The sequence below is a fragment of the Mytilus trossulus genome, chromosome 13 (assembly GCF_036588685.1).
Source record: "Mytilus trossulus isolate FHL-02 chromosome 13, PNRI_Mtr1.1.1.hap1, whole genome shotgun sequence".
Classification (NCBI taxonomy): Eukaryota; Metazoa; Mollusca; class Bivalvia; order Mytilida; family Mytilidae; genus Mytilus; species Mytilus trossulus.
This window is the reverse complement of record NC_086385.1, coordinates 29596486-29614120: the sequence shown is the minus strand read 5'-3', so window position 1 is coordinate 29614120 and position 17635 is coordinate 29596486. Positions and strand designations below refer to the sequence as shown.

The 17635-nt window shown below is 31.8% G+C and overlaps 1 protein-coding gene across 1 annotated transcript; it reads left to right on the top strand.

The window, feature by feature from the left end:
* The first annotated feature begins 5 nt into the window (after positions 1–5).
* On the top strand, positions 6–17352 carry LOC134694828 (uncharacterized). The gene is made up of 4 exons (XM_063555891.1): positions 6–450; positions 13321–13617; positions 15385–15534; positions 16748–17352. Exons 1-4 carry the CDS (start codon positions 348–350, stop codon positions 17254–17256), a joined length of 1059 nt encoding a protein of 352 aa, XP_063411961.1. The 5' UTR covers positions 6–347; the 3' UTR covers positions 17257–17352.
* The last annotated feature ends 283 nt before the right edge of the window (positions 17353–17635 follow it).

The window sequence follows — 17635 nt, the reverse complement described above, 5'->3', positions numbered from 1 at the left end:
TTCAAAATAACTGCTTCTTAGAACGACGATTTTTTTAACAACCTTTTGAACCGATGAGACTCTTGAACGGTCGGCTGAAAAATTGCTTCCAATTAAAAAAAAAGAAAACAATCAGTAATTGACTTACTTACCAGAGATCACGACACCTAATCACGTGCACAAACCTGACATTTCATAACTTAGGACAAACCCCATAACGACGACGACGACCATGATGATTATGATAATAATGATGATAATGATGATAATGATGATTACGATGATGATGACGATGATGATGACGTCGACGACGACGGACGAAGACGACGAGGAGGAGCAGGAAGAGCAGGAGTAGGAAGAGGAGCAGGATGAGGAGGAGGAGCAGGATGAGGAACAGGAGGAGAAGCAGGAGGAGGAGCAGGAGGAGGAGCAGAAGGAGGAACAGGAGGAGGAGCATAATACATGTACAAGGTATGATTCAATTACAACAACAGTATTTAAAATAATGCAATTAAGTGGAACACGCATGCTACTTGTGAGCACACACGAGTAAAATATTTTAACAGTGTTACTTAATAAATGCAAAGTATATATAAATATATAGGCAATTAATCATCAGTTATTTAAATTACCTTGAAACATGCAAATATCCTTTATAAGTCATTAGAAATACATATATGGCTTGAAGGAGACACTAAGCTTGTTTAGTGGAATAAATGAATTAACGTTGGAGTGTAGAAAAAAATAAAAAATAAAAAATAAAACTAGATGAAACAAAAATTAAGTAAGTTTCAAACAAAACGTTGAGTGTCACTGATATATTTCTGAACAGATTTAAAACTAGCAATATTCATATCGTATGATAATAATCTGTTTCCAAAAAGTAGTAATTCAATATTTATGTCAACATTATCAACAATGGAGTAAATGGAATCACGAAGGATCTGTCTTACATCATTATACTTAGGGCAAATAAAAAAGAAATGTTTGTTATCCTCAAGAGGATGGTTACAGTTTGTGCCAAAAGTCTTCTCAGATAAGAACTGATTAAAAAAATGAGATTTAAGGTTGCTAGCATGATAGGAGGAGGAGGAGGAGGAGGAGGAGGAGGAGGAGGAGGAGGAGGAGGAGGAGGAGGAACAAGGTCACAACGTCTAGGCTGAATTTCAACATGCGATTTCATAAGTCACATTCACATGTATGTCAGTACACCTGTGTACATTAGAAACGACATTCTAACTTAGATTGATTGATTTTTGGATTTTTATAATCAGGACGAGAATATATAAATTATGTCGTTTTGTTAATAATCGAATTGCAACGGTTGACAGGGTTCATTTAGGTGAAAGCGTGTCATAAGAAATTGTGACGAAAAGAAATGGTCTCGGTTCCATTAAATTTCCCATGAAAACACCTATATGAAGATAATATATTCTTATTTTTGGACGACCAAACTTTGTACGGATTGATAATTTAGTCTTAAATGCATGATTTTTTATTACTTGTTAGTGTCTTTGAACTAGCTGTTAGAAAACTTCGAGTATTCTGAAATCTGTACCTAGTGTCTTTTGTTGTTGGGATGTACAAGTACCCGGCCACGGCCACTTGTATTTTTGTCCATCTGATGAGTTAAGCCTTTTCCAACTGATTTTTATAGTTGGTTCTTATGTTTTACTGTTATATCACTTTCCCAGGATAGGGGTGGGGGTTGGGATCCCGCTAACATGTTAAACCACGCCAAATTATGTATGTAGGACTATGTATGTGCCTGTCCCAAGTTAGGAGCCTGTAATTAGAAAATAGGAAATCATTCAAATTTACGGTGAATATTGGCTATTACACATCACATCTCCCACAGTGCTAAACAATGTGTCAGTGCAATCACATGGTTATAGAACAAATGTACACAAACATCAAAAGTTGCCTATACTTTGAAGATATTTTAAGAGGTATCACAAAATAGGTATTCCTCTTGCTAGTGACAAGACTACTTTGCCGACTACATAACTTATGTTTTTGGGTATAGAATTTGTTACACAGAATTTAATCATGCGACTTCCAAATGAAAAACTTGTAAAACTCTCAAAAAATATCAGAGTGACCTTAGACAGTTCTCAAATAACTCTTAAAGATATGCAATACCTTCTATTGCTCCTGAATTTTGCTTATAAAGTGGTTGCCCCAGGCCACACCTTCTGTCGCAGACTCATAAATCCAACAATCGGGGTAAGAAAGTCATATTCCAAAATTCGAGTAAACAAGCAGATGGAAGCAGATTTAGAAGATCAGTTAGACTTTTTAAAACAATACAATGGCGTCAATTGAATAATCGACAATGTAGTGAAAAATATGAGTTGTTTACGTATAGTGCAGGGCGTCAAAAGGTGGGTATGGGATCTATTTTGCAGGTCAGTTGGCCCAAGGCATATGGCCAAAAAAAGTGGTTAAACTGGAATTCCCAGAGATATGACTTTGTAAGAGTTGTTTCTCGTTGTAGTAGCACTTATGTCCTGTGAATCATATTTTGTTAACAAAATAGTTATTGTTCATGTTGATAATCAGGCGGTTGTTCAAATCATTAATAGGAAAACTACAGTTATGACTTTAGTAAGACAAATGGTTTTAATAAACTTAAAAAACTATACGTCAGTAAAGGTAATTTATATCCCTTCAAAACAAAACCAAATTGCTGATTGTCTTTCTCGTTCTTAGTGGGGGAAGTTCAGAAGCTTAGCTCCAGAAGCAAACCAGTGGCCTACCAAAATCCCAACACATATCTGTAACATTTAACTCAGGTGGAGGATTATATTGTCAATCAAGGTGTGTCTAAAAATACACAAAAATCATACAATTTGGCTCTGGGAAAACTTTGTAATTTTAGATTATCTTACAAATTGAAATAGCATTGGCAAGTGCCAGTCAATGATTTGCTTAATTTTATAGCTTTTTTGTCAGTACAGGGTCTTCCGGGGGTACCATATCATCTTATATATCAGGTGTGTCATACCATCATAAAATTAAAGGCATACAGGATACTACTTAATGCTTTATAATTGGCAAGGCATTAGAAGGAATAAAATAAATCATTGAGGGAAACGTACCTATTGCAGTTGTTATCAGATATGATAGATTGTTTAGATAATATATTAAGAATAAAAACGAAGCTGCTTTACATTCAGCAGTTGTTTCAGCTGCCTTCTTTGCTTTGCTAAGGGTAGGGAAAATCACTACTTCAAAAACTAAGTCTGTTATAAATGGCTCCAAATTAACAATTTCTGATCCTTTAGTTATGAAAAAAGTCATGGAGCTAAGAGTAATGTGGTCAAAACTGATCAAAAAGGGAAAGTCCATCACTATTTGAGAACAGAAAAATAACTCATAAACAAATACTTAAAGTTTTTTTTTCTAATGGTATGCCTTTGACTAGATACCAATTGAAAAAGGCTTTACATATTCTTCATATTGATAAAGGTAATTTTCCGTCACATGGTTTAAAAATTGGGGGAGCCACGGAACGCCAGGCAGGGGGTCTCAGAGGAGGTAATTATAAAATAAGGCAGATGGAAATCGCATTCTTATTCTCGCTATACTATATTGCAATTTTTCTAGATTCAAAAGGCTAACAAGCTACAAGTTTTAAGGTCCCAAGATTTTATGGATTGTGTAAAGTATCCTTGTGCATTAGGCCAATGAATAGAAGAAGAAATATGGTAGGACCAACTTGGGACTGGGATCCAAAGGTGTTATATACTGGATTGGGCTCCCTGGTTTACAGATTAAAGATTTGGACTCCCGTACTTGATGCCAAAAAAATGTTATTTTAACTTCTCCTAATTTTATCATTATTCACTGTTAAGCTAATGATTTGAAAGATTCAAAACTGACAGGGAATGGTTTAATTGAAAATGTTCTATCCTACGTAACCAGGCTTTATTTAAAAATGTTGATCTCCAATGCTACAGCGTAGGTACTTGCATTTTGTACCATTAAATGAGGGTGCAAAAATTTTACAGAGGAGAAAAAGATCAGAATTATAAACTTTGTAATAGGAAAGGGGAGCTATTTTACATAAGAACATTTGAACAAATGAAGTGTCTGTATACAAAAAAACTGAAACTCATTTATTACAAACTGCAAATATTTTTTTCAAATGATATGCAAGGGGGCACAACAACATCAACTTTTCCAATGCTTCAATAATGAAAATTTTGTGGAGGTGACAACTGAAGTCAGATTTCACTTGTCCCTTGCTCTGGGCCTGACAAGTTCTATAATTTACAGGTTTGAAAAAATGTGGTAAGTGGTGGGTTCTACAGATGGGTAATTCTAGGATCTTCTCCACCTCATCTTATAGAGGGGAGGTCTACACCTGTCAACAGGTGGGGCACTAATAACTGGTAGTAACTTGGTAATATGAGTATTTTCCAAGGTCGCTCCCCATGGTTGGTGATGGTGTAACTGTGTTTAACTACCGAGGGTTTTATGACACTATGTCAACATAGGTCAGCTGATAGCCATTGTGTATAGGTAACTAGTATTCACCCTGGCGCCTCACTAAAATATTATAGAATACTCTGTAACCAAAGTAATGCCACAAAGTAAAAATATATATTCTAGTCATGAAAATGTAAATACAAGTTGGTGTAATAAAATGTATGCGTTATTAGAATGATTGTTTTTGTATAAGTTGTGAAAGTTATAAATGAAAAACATAGGATGGAACCTCTACATAAATGAGTAAAATATACAACAACAACAACAAATATTTTATTTGCCTATCACGGCGCCCAAAATTAGCAGAATAATTACAATATAATTTTCAAACATAATGTAAAGTAAATTATAAATAGTACATAATATGATTGATTTTGATTTAGTTGATTGATATAATATTAAAAAAAATATATAATATAATATGACCAATGGTCTATACAGGAAGTCTGTAGTATTTAAATTTTGGTATGTGTGAATTACAATTCGAAACAGACAAAGAGAAACAACTCTACATAAATTTTTAATCACTTTGTGATTAAAGGAAGGACTTCAACATAGTTTAGAAAATGCGTCATCAACTCTTGATCGTTGTTCTTCATTTCGTTGTTATTCGTTCAGTATTAATAAAGGGTCTTCTTCTATTAGTATTGCAATTAATAAATATTATCAATTTTTTGTATTTTCAATAATATGGTTTAATTCAATCAAATACAAATACAAATACAAATACAAATACAAATATTTTATTGGCACAAACACAATTACAATAATTGGCAATGGCCCATACAACTGATATACAAATAGTAATAATACATAGAATATCAATAGGCATATTTCGAACATTATAATCGAACGATATCAATATCATCAACAGTAAATGATTAAAAAAAGATATATCAATTACATAGTTGGTCAAACAAAATAAGTATTGAAAATAACGACAATATTAATGTGTAATATTATGAACAATGATTATTAGCAATTTTATAGAGTTTGTTCTGCTTTACGCAGGTACAAACTGTCTGAGATGAAAGAGGAAGTTAATTTTAGGATTGTGTATGAATTATTATTTAATAAAAAGATTATATTATTTTCATGTTTTTGAAATTTTGTAGGATCTACAATTATATTTGAAACTTTATGGTAAAATATGTCCCTCTTAGTAGAGTATTTTTCACAATGTAAAAGAAAATGTTTTTCATTTTCAATTTGACCAGAATTACATACAGAGCAGTATCTCTCATTTCTGGGAATATTTAGATGTCTCCCTCTTTCAATCATCAGTGTATGAGCGCTTATACGGATCTTACATATTGCAGCTCTGTCACTTCTGTTTTTTAATATATCAAATATTTGTGTGGGTGTATTAGTATTACAGCCTGTAGCTCATTGCAATATTTGGCATGGCCATACATGGCGCTCTCGTGTGGAATTTGAATGTTGGAATTCCAGTATCGATGTTAATTTGCTGACGACAACAACATTCATATAAAGTATTTAGAATATCAAACTACCATTTCGACTAAGCTGATACAATATAGAATACAGTGGTTACGATTTTTTTTCTCTTTTACAACACAAGATGCGTTGCCAGTAACCAACCTTTATATCTTTTATAAGAATATGTAATGGTATTCTACCCAAAGCTCCATAAATCATACAATGAGAAGTACTTTTTTTTACCTTTAAAATTGTTTTACAAAATTGCATATGTAAGTTTTCTATAATAGTACAATTTTCAAATCACCTTACTTCGGCACCATATAACAAAAAAGTACAACCATTGTATCAAATAGCTCTAATTGCATATCAATTGGTAAATTCAACTACCTAGCCATTCTTAAGACTATAAACAAGGTTTTTCTTGCTTGCTGTACAAGATGTGTTTTGGCAGACCATTATATATTTTTTAGCTTAAAGGGTTAGCTCCTCTTAGTCTCAAATGGCTTGGTTGGAATAAATTATATTAAAACATAAATATTTTGTTTTTGTTTAAATATATTTGATAATGCAATAAATCATAACTTTGAGAATGGAAATGGGGAATGTATCAAAGAGACAACAACTCGACCATAGAAAAAATAACAGCAGAAGGTCACCAACAGGTCTTCAATGTAACAAGAAATTCCCGCATCCGGAGGCGTCCTTCAGCTGGCCCCTAAACAAATATATACTAGTTCAGTGATAATGAACGCCAAACAAATTTCCAAATTGTACACAAGAAACCAAAATTAAAATAATACAAGACTTACAAAGACCAGAGGCTCCTGACTTGGAACAGGTGCAAAAATGCGGCGGGGTTAAACATGTTTATGAGATCTCAACCCTCCCCTATACCTCTAGCCATGTAGAAAAGTAATCGCATAACAATACGTACATTTAAAATTCAATTCAAGACACGTCCGAGTCTGATGTCAGAAGATGTAACCAAAGAAAATAAACAAAATGACAATTATACATTAATAATAACAGACTACTAGCAGTTAATTGACATACCAGCTCAAGACTTCAATTAAACTGATTGAATGATTATGATTTCATTATATATATATCAGGCATAATCCTTCCCGTTAGGGGTTTAGTCTCTTACCATCATAACATATATGAGAAGAAGATAACCCGTGTCATGCCAAAAACTGGTTTTTGAATAAATGTGTTTAGTTCCGACGCAAAGACCCTATAAGTGAATCAATATTTACGCCAAAATATGCAATCTTAAATGACCTGACAACATTATCGTAACTATATCCCTTCTTAATAAGTATATTTAAAGGTTTTGTTAGTTTCAGCGGTGAATACTGGCATTTTTGTGCTTTATAAAGAATATTTCCATAAAAAATTGGATGTGAAATACCTAAACGTATAAGGAGTCTACATGTTGAGCTATATTTACAAATGATGTCCTGATACCGATGATAAAATTTAGTAAATGTTTTGACTAGTTTGTGAAAACCCTGGTGTAAAACTTTTTCAGTAATACGTAAATTTCTCTCGTTAAAATCTAAAACATTGTTACATACACGAGCGAATCGTACAAGTTGAGATACATAAACACCGTAAGATGGTGACAAGGGAACGTCACCATCTAAAAATAGATAATTAACGGTAGGAAATACAAAATCATTTCTTTTATCATAAATTTTAGTATTAAGCTCTCCGTTAGTGACATAGATATCAAGAAAGGGCATTGGTCATTGTTAGTATTAGCTTTATTTAAAGTAAGTTCAACAGGATAAATTTCTTTAGTATACATACTGAAGTCGTCATTATTGAGAGCCAAAATGTCATCCAAATATCTACAAGTATTATTACATTTGTTTATCAGATGTTGTTTCGATGACTCTTTGCTGATTTTTGTCATAAATTGTAACTCATAGCAATACAAAAACAGATCCACAGTAAGTGGTGCACAGTTAGTCCTCATTGGAATTTGTTTTCTTTATATAAATAAACAGTTTAACTAATACAATTGCATATCTGTCTACAAATGTGTAGATTTGGACAGATAACTAAACTGATTGCGTACCGCGATAATACAATCCAAAATGGCGGTATACCGTGAATATACATGCATTTAAGCTTGATATTACTAACAAATTAGTTACACCGACCATCCCTATGAATAGATGTTTAGGAAAAGGGTCATGTGATGCTGTGTTTGATGTTTTTTTGTCGTTGGGAATTATTCCTTATAGAGCCAATTTAAAGGAGAGGCAGAACATACACAAATAATAGTTTCATGACACTTATCATTTATATATCATCACCTCCCCTGCGTCCAGCCCAACCTTCATGTTTCAGAAGAAAAATAATTGCAATTTGCTGATCTTATACACTTTACGTTTATTCTTTCGTAATTTTCTTTTTGTCTGAGTCAAACATAGCTGAAAATACACATAATGTTATGCTTTATATAGATATAGGAAGATGTGGTGTGAGTGCCAATGAGACAACTCACCCTCAAATAACAATTAAAAAAAAAGTAAACCATTATAGGTCAATATATGGCCTTCAACACGGAGCCTTGTCTCACACCGAACAACAAGCTATAAAGGGCCCCAAAATTACTAGTGTAAAACCATTCAAACGGGAAACCAACGGTCTAGTCTATATATATAAAAAACATATGCACAGATATGTAAATATATATAATTCAGCTGATTTGTTAAAATTTCATCTTCCTGCTTTATATATCATGTACTGTGTTAGGATGCTAGATAAAAACTGACGAGGAAAGGTAACACCCGGCCAACAGAAACAGGCATTTCTAAATTTAGGCATTTTGTGAAAAGGACTGAATTTTTTAGGCATTTTTCAAAATGCCTAAAGTTGACATGCATTTTCTAAAATGCCTAAGCAAACATAGTTATTTTATTTAATGACTGAAATTTTTAATGAAATTTCCCAAATTCCCTGGTCTGTTTCAGGCAAATTGTGTATATATGAAATACATGAAATAGAAGATAAAAATATATTGTAAAGCTACAAACTAGAGGCTCTAAAGAGCCTGTGTCGCTCACCTTGGTCTTTGTGAATATTAAACAAAGGAAGCAGGTGGATTCATGACAAAATTGTGTTTTGGTGATTGTGATATGTTTGTACATCTTACTTTACTGAACATTCTTGCTGCTTACAATTATCACTATCTATAATGAACCTGACCCAGTAGTTTCTGTGGAAAATGTTACCGGTAGTAAAATTTACAAATTTTATGAAAATTGTTTAAAATTGACTATAGAGGACAATAACTCCTTAGGGGGTCAATTAACATTTGGGTCATTTTGACTTATTTGTAAATCTTACTTTGCTGAACATTATTGCTGTTTACAGTTTATCTCTATCTATAATTATATTCAAGATAATAACCACAAACAGCAAAATTTCCTTAAAATTACCAATTCAGGGGCAGCAACCCAACAACGGGTTCTCTGATTCATCTGAAAATGATAAACAATTTTACTCCCATGTCAGTTGGCTCTAAATGCTTTGGTTTTTAAGTTATAAGCCAAAAAATGCATTTTATCCCTATGTTCTATTTTTAGCCATGGCGGCCATTTTGGTTGGTTTGGCGGGTTACGCCACACATTTTTTAAACTAGATACCCCAATGATGATTGTGGCCAAGTTTGGTTCAATTTGGCCCAGTAGTTTCAGAGGAGAAGATTTTTGTAAAAGTTAACGACGACGGACGACGACATCTTTTTATGCACACTAGTAGGGTAACTACAGTCTGAATATGAATTATTATGTATAATGTGTTAAAACTGATTTAAGTCTTATTATTATATCAACTGGGGCAAAAGAATGGTTGCAACTAGTAAAGCAGAAACTGACTACTCGAGATATTTGAAAATCGTCATTAGGTCAGCCTCGGTTTTTGATACGGTTTGTGTTGCTCAGTGTTAAGTTCACTAGAGTGATGATTGGTAAATCGTAATATAGGGAATCATTTTGGTAGCTTTGTTACACACATATTCTGACCAAAATGTTTGATTGAATATAAACATGAATCATGACACTTCCAGTTGATATAATAAAACAAAAGTTATCTCTAACACTTTGATAAATCTGACTGCAGATTTAATCTCTAGTCCTGTTCTTTAAACTGGGAACTACGGAAATGTTCATCATTTTCTTTTCTTGTTGATAACATCGGACGCTATCTTAAATTGATTGACCGTTATGGAATAACCGTTTCATAAATGATATCGGATATGTTCCTTACGTCGTAACTACAATCCCCTTCTCTTTCCTGAATGTAACCTATCGAATTAGACTTTTTACCGGATTTGATATCACATAAGCAACACGACAGATGCCACACGAGGAGCAGGATCTGCTTACCCTTCCGGAGCGCCTGAAATCATCCCTTATTTTCGGTGGTGTTCGTGTTGTTTATTCTGTAGCTTTCTATGTTGTGTCATGTGTACTATTGTTTGTCTGTTTGCCTTTTTATTTTAAGCCATGGCATTGTCAGTTTATTTTAGATTTATGAGTTTGACTGTCCCTTTGGTATTTTTTGTCCCTCTTTTTTTATATATATCTTTCGGCAATGCATGTTGTAATCCAATGTACGCCACTGATTTCAAGATTCGCATATTTTTTAACTCTTCTTCCAAGTTTCACAAAAGAAAATTTAAACAAAATTAATACAAATAGCTAATTTTGTATTTTTGTAGATTTGGATTTCTCAGTTTAGCTCAATTAAAAATATACAAAATCTCATGACAAAAGGGTCGATTTTTCAATCTCTTACCTTAAATGTCTTTATCAAAGGGGAGGAACTCTTCTTACAGGTGTGTATATTTTACAATGTATGCTTCATGCAACTGTCTGTAGTGTCATTTTAGATGTTTATACACGCTATTTTGTAAACTGATTTTGTATTAAGTTTCGTTGTACCATGATTGACCAAATTTGCTTTTACTAAACATATAGAAAATGAATAGAATAATAAAAAAATATACGCACTGTTGAAGAAATTTATAACCACATAAACAATAGAGATAATTGAAAAATGAAAAAAATGGTTATAAATTAATTATTAAATAATATTCTATGATAAGATATGAATGAAATCATTATACTTTCCAGTATAGTATAAACAAGTCTTATTTTAGACAATCTAGTGAGTAATGGTTAAAATATATTTTCTTTTCTCTATTTCTTTTTTCGTGTACAGAATAGGAACCAATGCTTACCAAAAAATGGCACTCTATCTAACTCATATAAAAAAAGAAGATTTGATATAATTGCCAATGAGGCAACTCTCCACAAGCGATCAAAATGACATAGAAATTAACAACTATTGGTCACCGTACGGCCTGTAACAATGAGCAAGGCCCATACCGCATAGTCAGCTATAAAAGGCCCCAAAATGACAATGGAAAACAATTCAAACGAGAAAATCAACAGCCTGATTGTAAGAATAGATAAAATGTCAAGTTTTTAAAACTACAAGTAAGCATAATTTAAGGTGCGCCACAAAAAAGATTAAACATTTTACTGCTTGACAATTATTAACAAATTAAATCAAAAAAATTATATGACAACGAAACAACACTCCTATAAAAATTGAAGTTATGGAGAAAGTTATCAGATATCTGCCATCAGTTATAATGATCACCTAGTGAATAAGGGAGTAAACATCTTAAATATTTTTCTTAATAAATGACTTAAGCATTCGACAATGTTTAACTTTTTTTTCTCGGGTAAGAGAAATTCAATTATGACAAGGGTTAGCTTTTATAACTGTGTATAAATAAATTCTCGTCATCGCACAGTACATATAACAGCATATTAATATACTGCAATACAAAATCATAATATCTAATAAAATTTGTAGATTTAGCTAACAAAGTCCTTATATTTATATTTTTATCAGAACCGGTTTTAATCAAAGCAAAAGTACGTGTTAAGATCTGACTAAATACCTATTTTCCGTAATGGTCAGGTAAAGTTGCTACATGATATAACTATAAGGTTAAAGTATTGATAAACTTTGATATCGTATGTTTCTTTCTTTTTCTTTAGAAACCATCTGTTGACAGGAAGAATGTTTACAATAATAAAATGTCAATTTTGTAATACAAAGTTTCACTTTAACCATTTTAACAAAGTAAAGAATTATAACATCAAAATGTCGATGATGAGTTTATTTGCTTACGTATAAAAATGTAAAAATGTAATTTCGACAGCATCAGCAGATACAGGAAAATTCCCAGATTATAAAACTAAAAAAAAACATAATTGATTAACAATAAGATTTTTTCCCTGAAAATAGTTCCCTTTGATATCTTCCTGCTATCTTATAACTATATGCACAAATAAAAACAAATTCTTTATCCCGAAACAAAAAATGAAGTTAAATAATTGGGCTCTTCTAAAAAAAGTCACGAAACCCAAAGGCTTTGAATCATTGAACATACAATTGAAAACTTTTTTAGCTGTGTATCTTTTTGAAAGTTTCATTTATTTCTACAGGTTCAGACAAGATTTCCTTACTTAAGACAGTTTATAAACATGTAAAAACTCAACAGTAATCGACCACAAAATAGTTTATCGAATAGTTATTTTTTTATAAGAAATAAGTGTTAAATACGTATTAGCATAACACTCTAAAATGGAAAGCTTTTAGATCAAATTAAAAAAGAACTATGTAGTATAAATAAAAAGAATGCACACTGAGCTGTTATGATGATATTTGACAAATAATAAAAAATAAGTCATAAATGATATTATACAATTATAACCTTTGTAGGATAAAACATTGAATTGACCTCAACCAAGACTTTATCATCAATAAACAACTATAGCACGAATAATGAAAATTGTGAAATTTCTAGAGTGTATATTTGGTAACATCCTGTATGTTCTTTTCAATATGATCTTTTTGTACTACAAAAACCTAACGACAGCATGGCTTGAAACTGAATCAATACAAATGTACATGTGACCAAGCTGAAACGAATGGCATACCCTTCAAAATATTATCAATAATATTATGCATCATCAAAAAAGGAAATACTTATACCGAATATTGGTTATATCGTTCGCTTAATATTGCAATTTTATAGAATACTTGACACATTTCCGATATCCTCTTAACATAATTTATTTATAAATGCTTTATTTGTCTGAATTGAAACAGACCATCAACAATTATGAAACTAATTACATCCTTCATATTAATTGTAAAATGGTTAGAAAATACCGGTAAGACTTACTAGTAATTTTTGTTATTCGACTTAAAGTCTTCACGTATACTATATAAAATGTATTTATATAACGCGTTCAAGAGACAAAATTTCGTTTTAGTTGCTATGATTGGTTATTTTTTTTTTGACAGATTCAAGATCAGTTTCAAAGTATACTGCAGTTGTAGGAGATACCGTAACGCTTAATTGCCCAGAAAATTCAAAGAATTCAGTTACATGGCATGGGCCTGAAGACTACTTTCCATATAGTGAAGATGACAAAATTAACCCTGCACTTATCAGCAAAAATATTGATATAGTTGGGAACCATAGCAAGGGAGAATATAATTTAGAAATTCTCAATGTATCGTATGCAAACCAAGGGAATTACCGATGTAGAGTATTAAACAACAGAGCAGTGGAATATGAGATATCGCTGGTTGTCAAAGGTAGTAATAACATTTTTAAAAGTCGTCCTTTTGATATTTATTTATACGAGCTTTCATCAAAATAGAATCTGATCAAACATGTTAAAGGGGTAGTTTTTTTAATTAAGATTAAACATAAAATAATTGATACAGTTAAAAGTGTGACCAAAATCTGTGTATTGTCTCCATAAATGTTAAAAAGCAACAGTATATAGATTGTTTTAGATTATTGTTTTGGCTTCATGATAGGAAAAGGTACAAAAGCTAACTATAAGATGAGCGTTATTATAGATTTTGTCCTTATTTCTAAATGCAAGATTAATTAATCAATACCTTTTTCTTTGCATTTTCCTCAATACTATGGAAAAACAGATTGATTGACATATGTGTACTGTTTGCCTTACATCTTGTTTAAGATACGTATATATTTAGAATGTTGAAAAATGAAAGGGCAATTTCTGCTTCATTTATTGAGAACTGCTTTGCTACCACACTATCTATCTAGATAGACAATATTTTGGTTAAAAACCATCTTGGTTGTAGTCATCAAAGTCAAATTGCTGATATTTGCAAAAAAATAAAGAGGTGTCTTATAATATATGATAATATCTTTAATGACCATGAAAAAGTTGCTATATCTGCATGTACCAACGCATTTTTTTAAAAGATATTTGTGCTGACTTTGATACCGAAGTGTTTTACCCACCTCCATTTTTGAACAGTCACTATTAATCATCTAATGTTAATGATTTGTCATTTTTTAAGTAAGTTTTTGGTCAAGTGGAAATACCAACTTCCTGCTCTGATCTATATGTCTTTTCAACAATGAACAAATAATTCAAAAATCCTTCGTTTCATAAACCATCTCTATTTTTTGTACATGCTGCATTGTCATATTCATGAAACATTTATTAAAAAGTGTGTTTAGAACAATTATTTAACCTTTTATGTACTATACTTTGTTACAAATTCCGGAGACATATCAGTTTGCTTATATATCTAAGAATATTTTATTTCAACTAAAAATACTAATACTTATTTAGAACGTCTGTTACTATTCGATGGTGATGGTGGAATTATTTGACCTACGAGATAATGACGAGAAACGTTATTGGTTGCCTCATGTTTTAAATGATTGTTTAGTATTTAGCAATATTGTTCTGACCAAATAAGCTCTTATTACAATAATAATTATTTAACAATTTAGTACTCTGTTTTAAAGATTCAACCATGAAAAAAACATGCACCTATAGTTGTTAATGTTTGTGTCATTTTAGTCTTTTGTGGATAGTTGTCTCATTGGCAATCATACCACATCTTCTTTTTATATAACACACGTTTTATTCTATTGACTGGCACTTCTTATATCATAGTTTTGAATCTGCCAACAAATATTATGTATGTGCCATCTTTATTAAATTTGAAAGAAGCCTGTATAACGTCTTAAGCATTTAAAGGACAGGAGATAACATTGATCCATTTAAAACCTACAAGATCATGACAAACAAAATCAACAAAAAAAGTACTGGCAAACACAAAACTGAACGAGAGATTTCATATTGCCACGCTTACAATCTTTAACATATGTCACAGAAACGTTACGTTTATATTCTTTGTTGTCATTAACATATCTGTAGGTATGAAATCAAATAACAATAAGAAATATGTACTTTTACAATTATCCATTCTATTTTCCTTTTCATGTAAGCCTTGTGTAGGCAAATCTTTAATTATAATACATGAAGCAGATTTATTTACGATTAGTTACATGTACGACTTCTGTTATAGATAAACCATCAACAGATAAAGAACTAATGGCCAATGATGAACCAACAGAAACATATGAGGTAGTCAACTATCCTGACAATCCCCTCCAAAATACCAAAGCTCAGACTGACTACAGTTTCAACAATTTAAACGTCAGCATTCATAATAAAGGTAAACTAATGCGTTTTAAGGTGGTACCTAACACTACAGGGAGATAACTCTGTAAAATCAGCTAAACGTTTTAATTACGTTGTGTTGTAAAGGGAATATTAAGCTTCTCAATGATCAAAATTGGTGTTTGTCAAACTGCTATATAACCAGTGTAATTTTTCTGACAAAACGGTTGGTTCAAATTTTTTAATTCTTTTTATATTTTTGTTAAAGGATCAAAGTAAATACTTTGTCAAAATTTAAGGAAAATTAAACGAGCCAAATTAATTTTAGTGAAAGTGTTAGGTACCACCTTAAAGTATCGTTTTTAGTGTAAAAATTGAAATAATGAGGAGTTTTCAAATGACATATTGGTTTCTTTTGGAATTCAATCACGTTTATTAAATTGCGTGATTACGTCCTTATAAAAAGAATTTTGAAATGGTCTTGCATATCAAAAATGTTGTGTGCACTTTGTATTTGAAATGAGTTCATGCATCGAAAAAGAGAGGCGAAAGATACCAAAGGGACATTCAAACGCATAAGTGAAAATCAACTAATAAAGATATGATAAAGCAAAATGAAAAAGATCAAATAAAACAAAAACAGTATACATAAAACAATAAAAACGGAAGACTGAGAAACTACTTACCTCATAAAAACTGGAGTAATTTCAGGTGGCATGGAGATCCTGCTCCACACGAGGCACGCGTCATACTGCTTATATATGTATGTACAGATCTGATGATAAGTCTGACTCAGTTGATCACTTAAGGGGTTACAATAATTGGAACTTATCCGTCGTCATCTATTAAAGGGGTATACCATAACGGTGATTCAAATCTAATCACTTGGAGCTCTAAGTTAAATAGATTGGAATGATCGAAGGGTTTTATTAAACTATGTTATAATTCGAATTCTTCATTTTTACGGAATCTTCACAATTACAGTAACTGTTTCGTGACACTTTATTATATGATTCGTCCAGAAAATTATTGGTCAAGAATGCCGATTTTTTTATATCATTTAACAGCCACTTCATTTTGATCAAATCTTTTAAAATTAGGGTTTTATTTTCTTTTTTAAGGTTTTATACTTTGTATTTCTATCATGTTTATATTAAAAAAATTTCTGATCTGTAATTAAATGCATTCAAGATAATAATGTGGTTTTGTATCTTATTTTATGATATTTTTCTTATCTCATTAATAACTTTATTTCTATTTTACTTCAGGCTGTACAAACGAATTTCAATTCATTATCGTATGCATAGCCTCTTCAGTTGCAGTTGTGATTGTCATCGTTACTTTACTTGGTATTGTATTATCACAATATTACAAGACAAAATACAGAAAACAAGATCTTCCAGAAATCGAAATTACAAATGATTACGAAGAAATCGATAGCACGAATAGTGACGTAACACAGGATGCACACATCATCATCAACCCAAGACAGGAGAGTCATATCTCAACAATCAGAATAGAAGAAATAAACAGTCCATCAGATGCCATAATTATTGACAAAAATGCTTCAAAATGCCTAACACAATCTACGGATGAAGATACTGTTCATTCAACCAACTGGCATAGTTCGATATATTATGAAAACGATACTTTTAGTTGTTATACAGATGAAAAGGATCGAAATGATTACCTTCATCCGTATGTCGGACTAGGACCACAGGACTACTTAAGTCCATACCAGTCACTTCAGTTACAACAGAATGATACAGAGAAATAAGCTCATTGCACATATGTTTGGTACATATTACGAGGATATCATAGTTACTTTATATATATATCTATTTCTCTAATTTTTCGTCAAATTATCCCTTTCTGCACCCATTGTACAAAAAAAACAATCAACGTGTGGTTCGTTTGATCTTCGTACTTAATTGGTTAAGATCCGATTATGACGTCGAATTATCTTGCTTTCCTCTGAAATTTCTATTGTGACGGCATGAAAAAAGGCGACCATGCCTGATGACTTCACATAGAAAGAACACATCTTTTTGCAGATCATTCGAAAAGAAGGAATAAGTTTGGCTGCTTAATGATAGAAAATCATTAGAGAAACAGATTCCACCACCAAATCTCGTGTAATACTATATATATCCACT

Bases quoted from the DNA above. Each gene is read 5' to 3' on its own strand.
- LOC134694828 (XM_063555891.1), top strand. From the start codon at position 348: ATGAGGAGGAGGAGCAGGATGAGGAACAGGAGGAGAAGCAGGAGGAGG. The intron at 451-13,320 runs GTATGATTCAAT...TTTTTTTGACAG, and splicing joins GAGCATAATACATGTACAAG to ATTCAAGATCAGTTTCAAAG. The intron at 13,618-15,384 runs GTAGTAATAACA...CTTCTGTTATAG, and splicing joins GATATCGCTGGTTGTCAAAG to ATAAACCATCAACAGATAAA.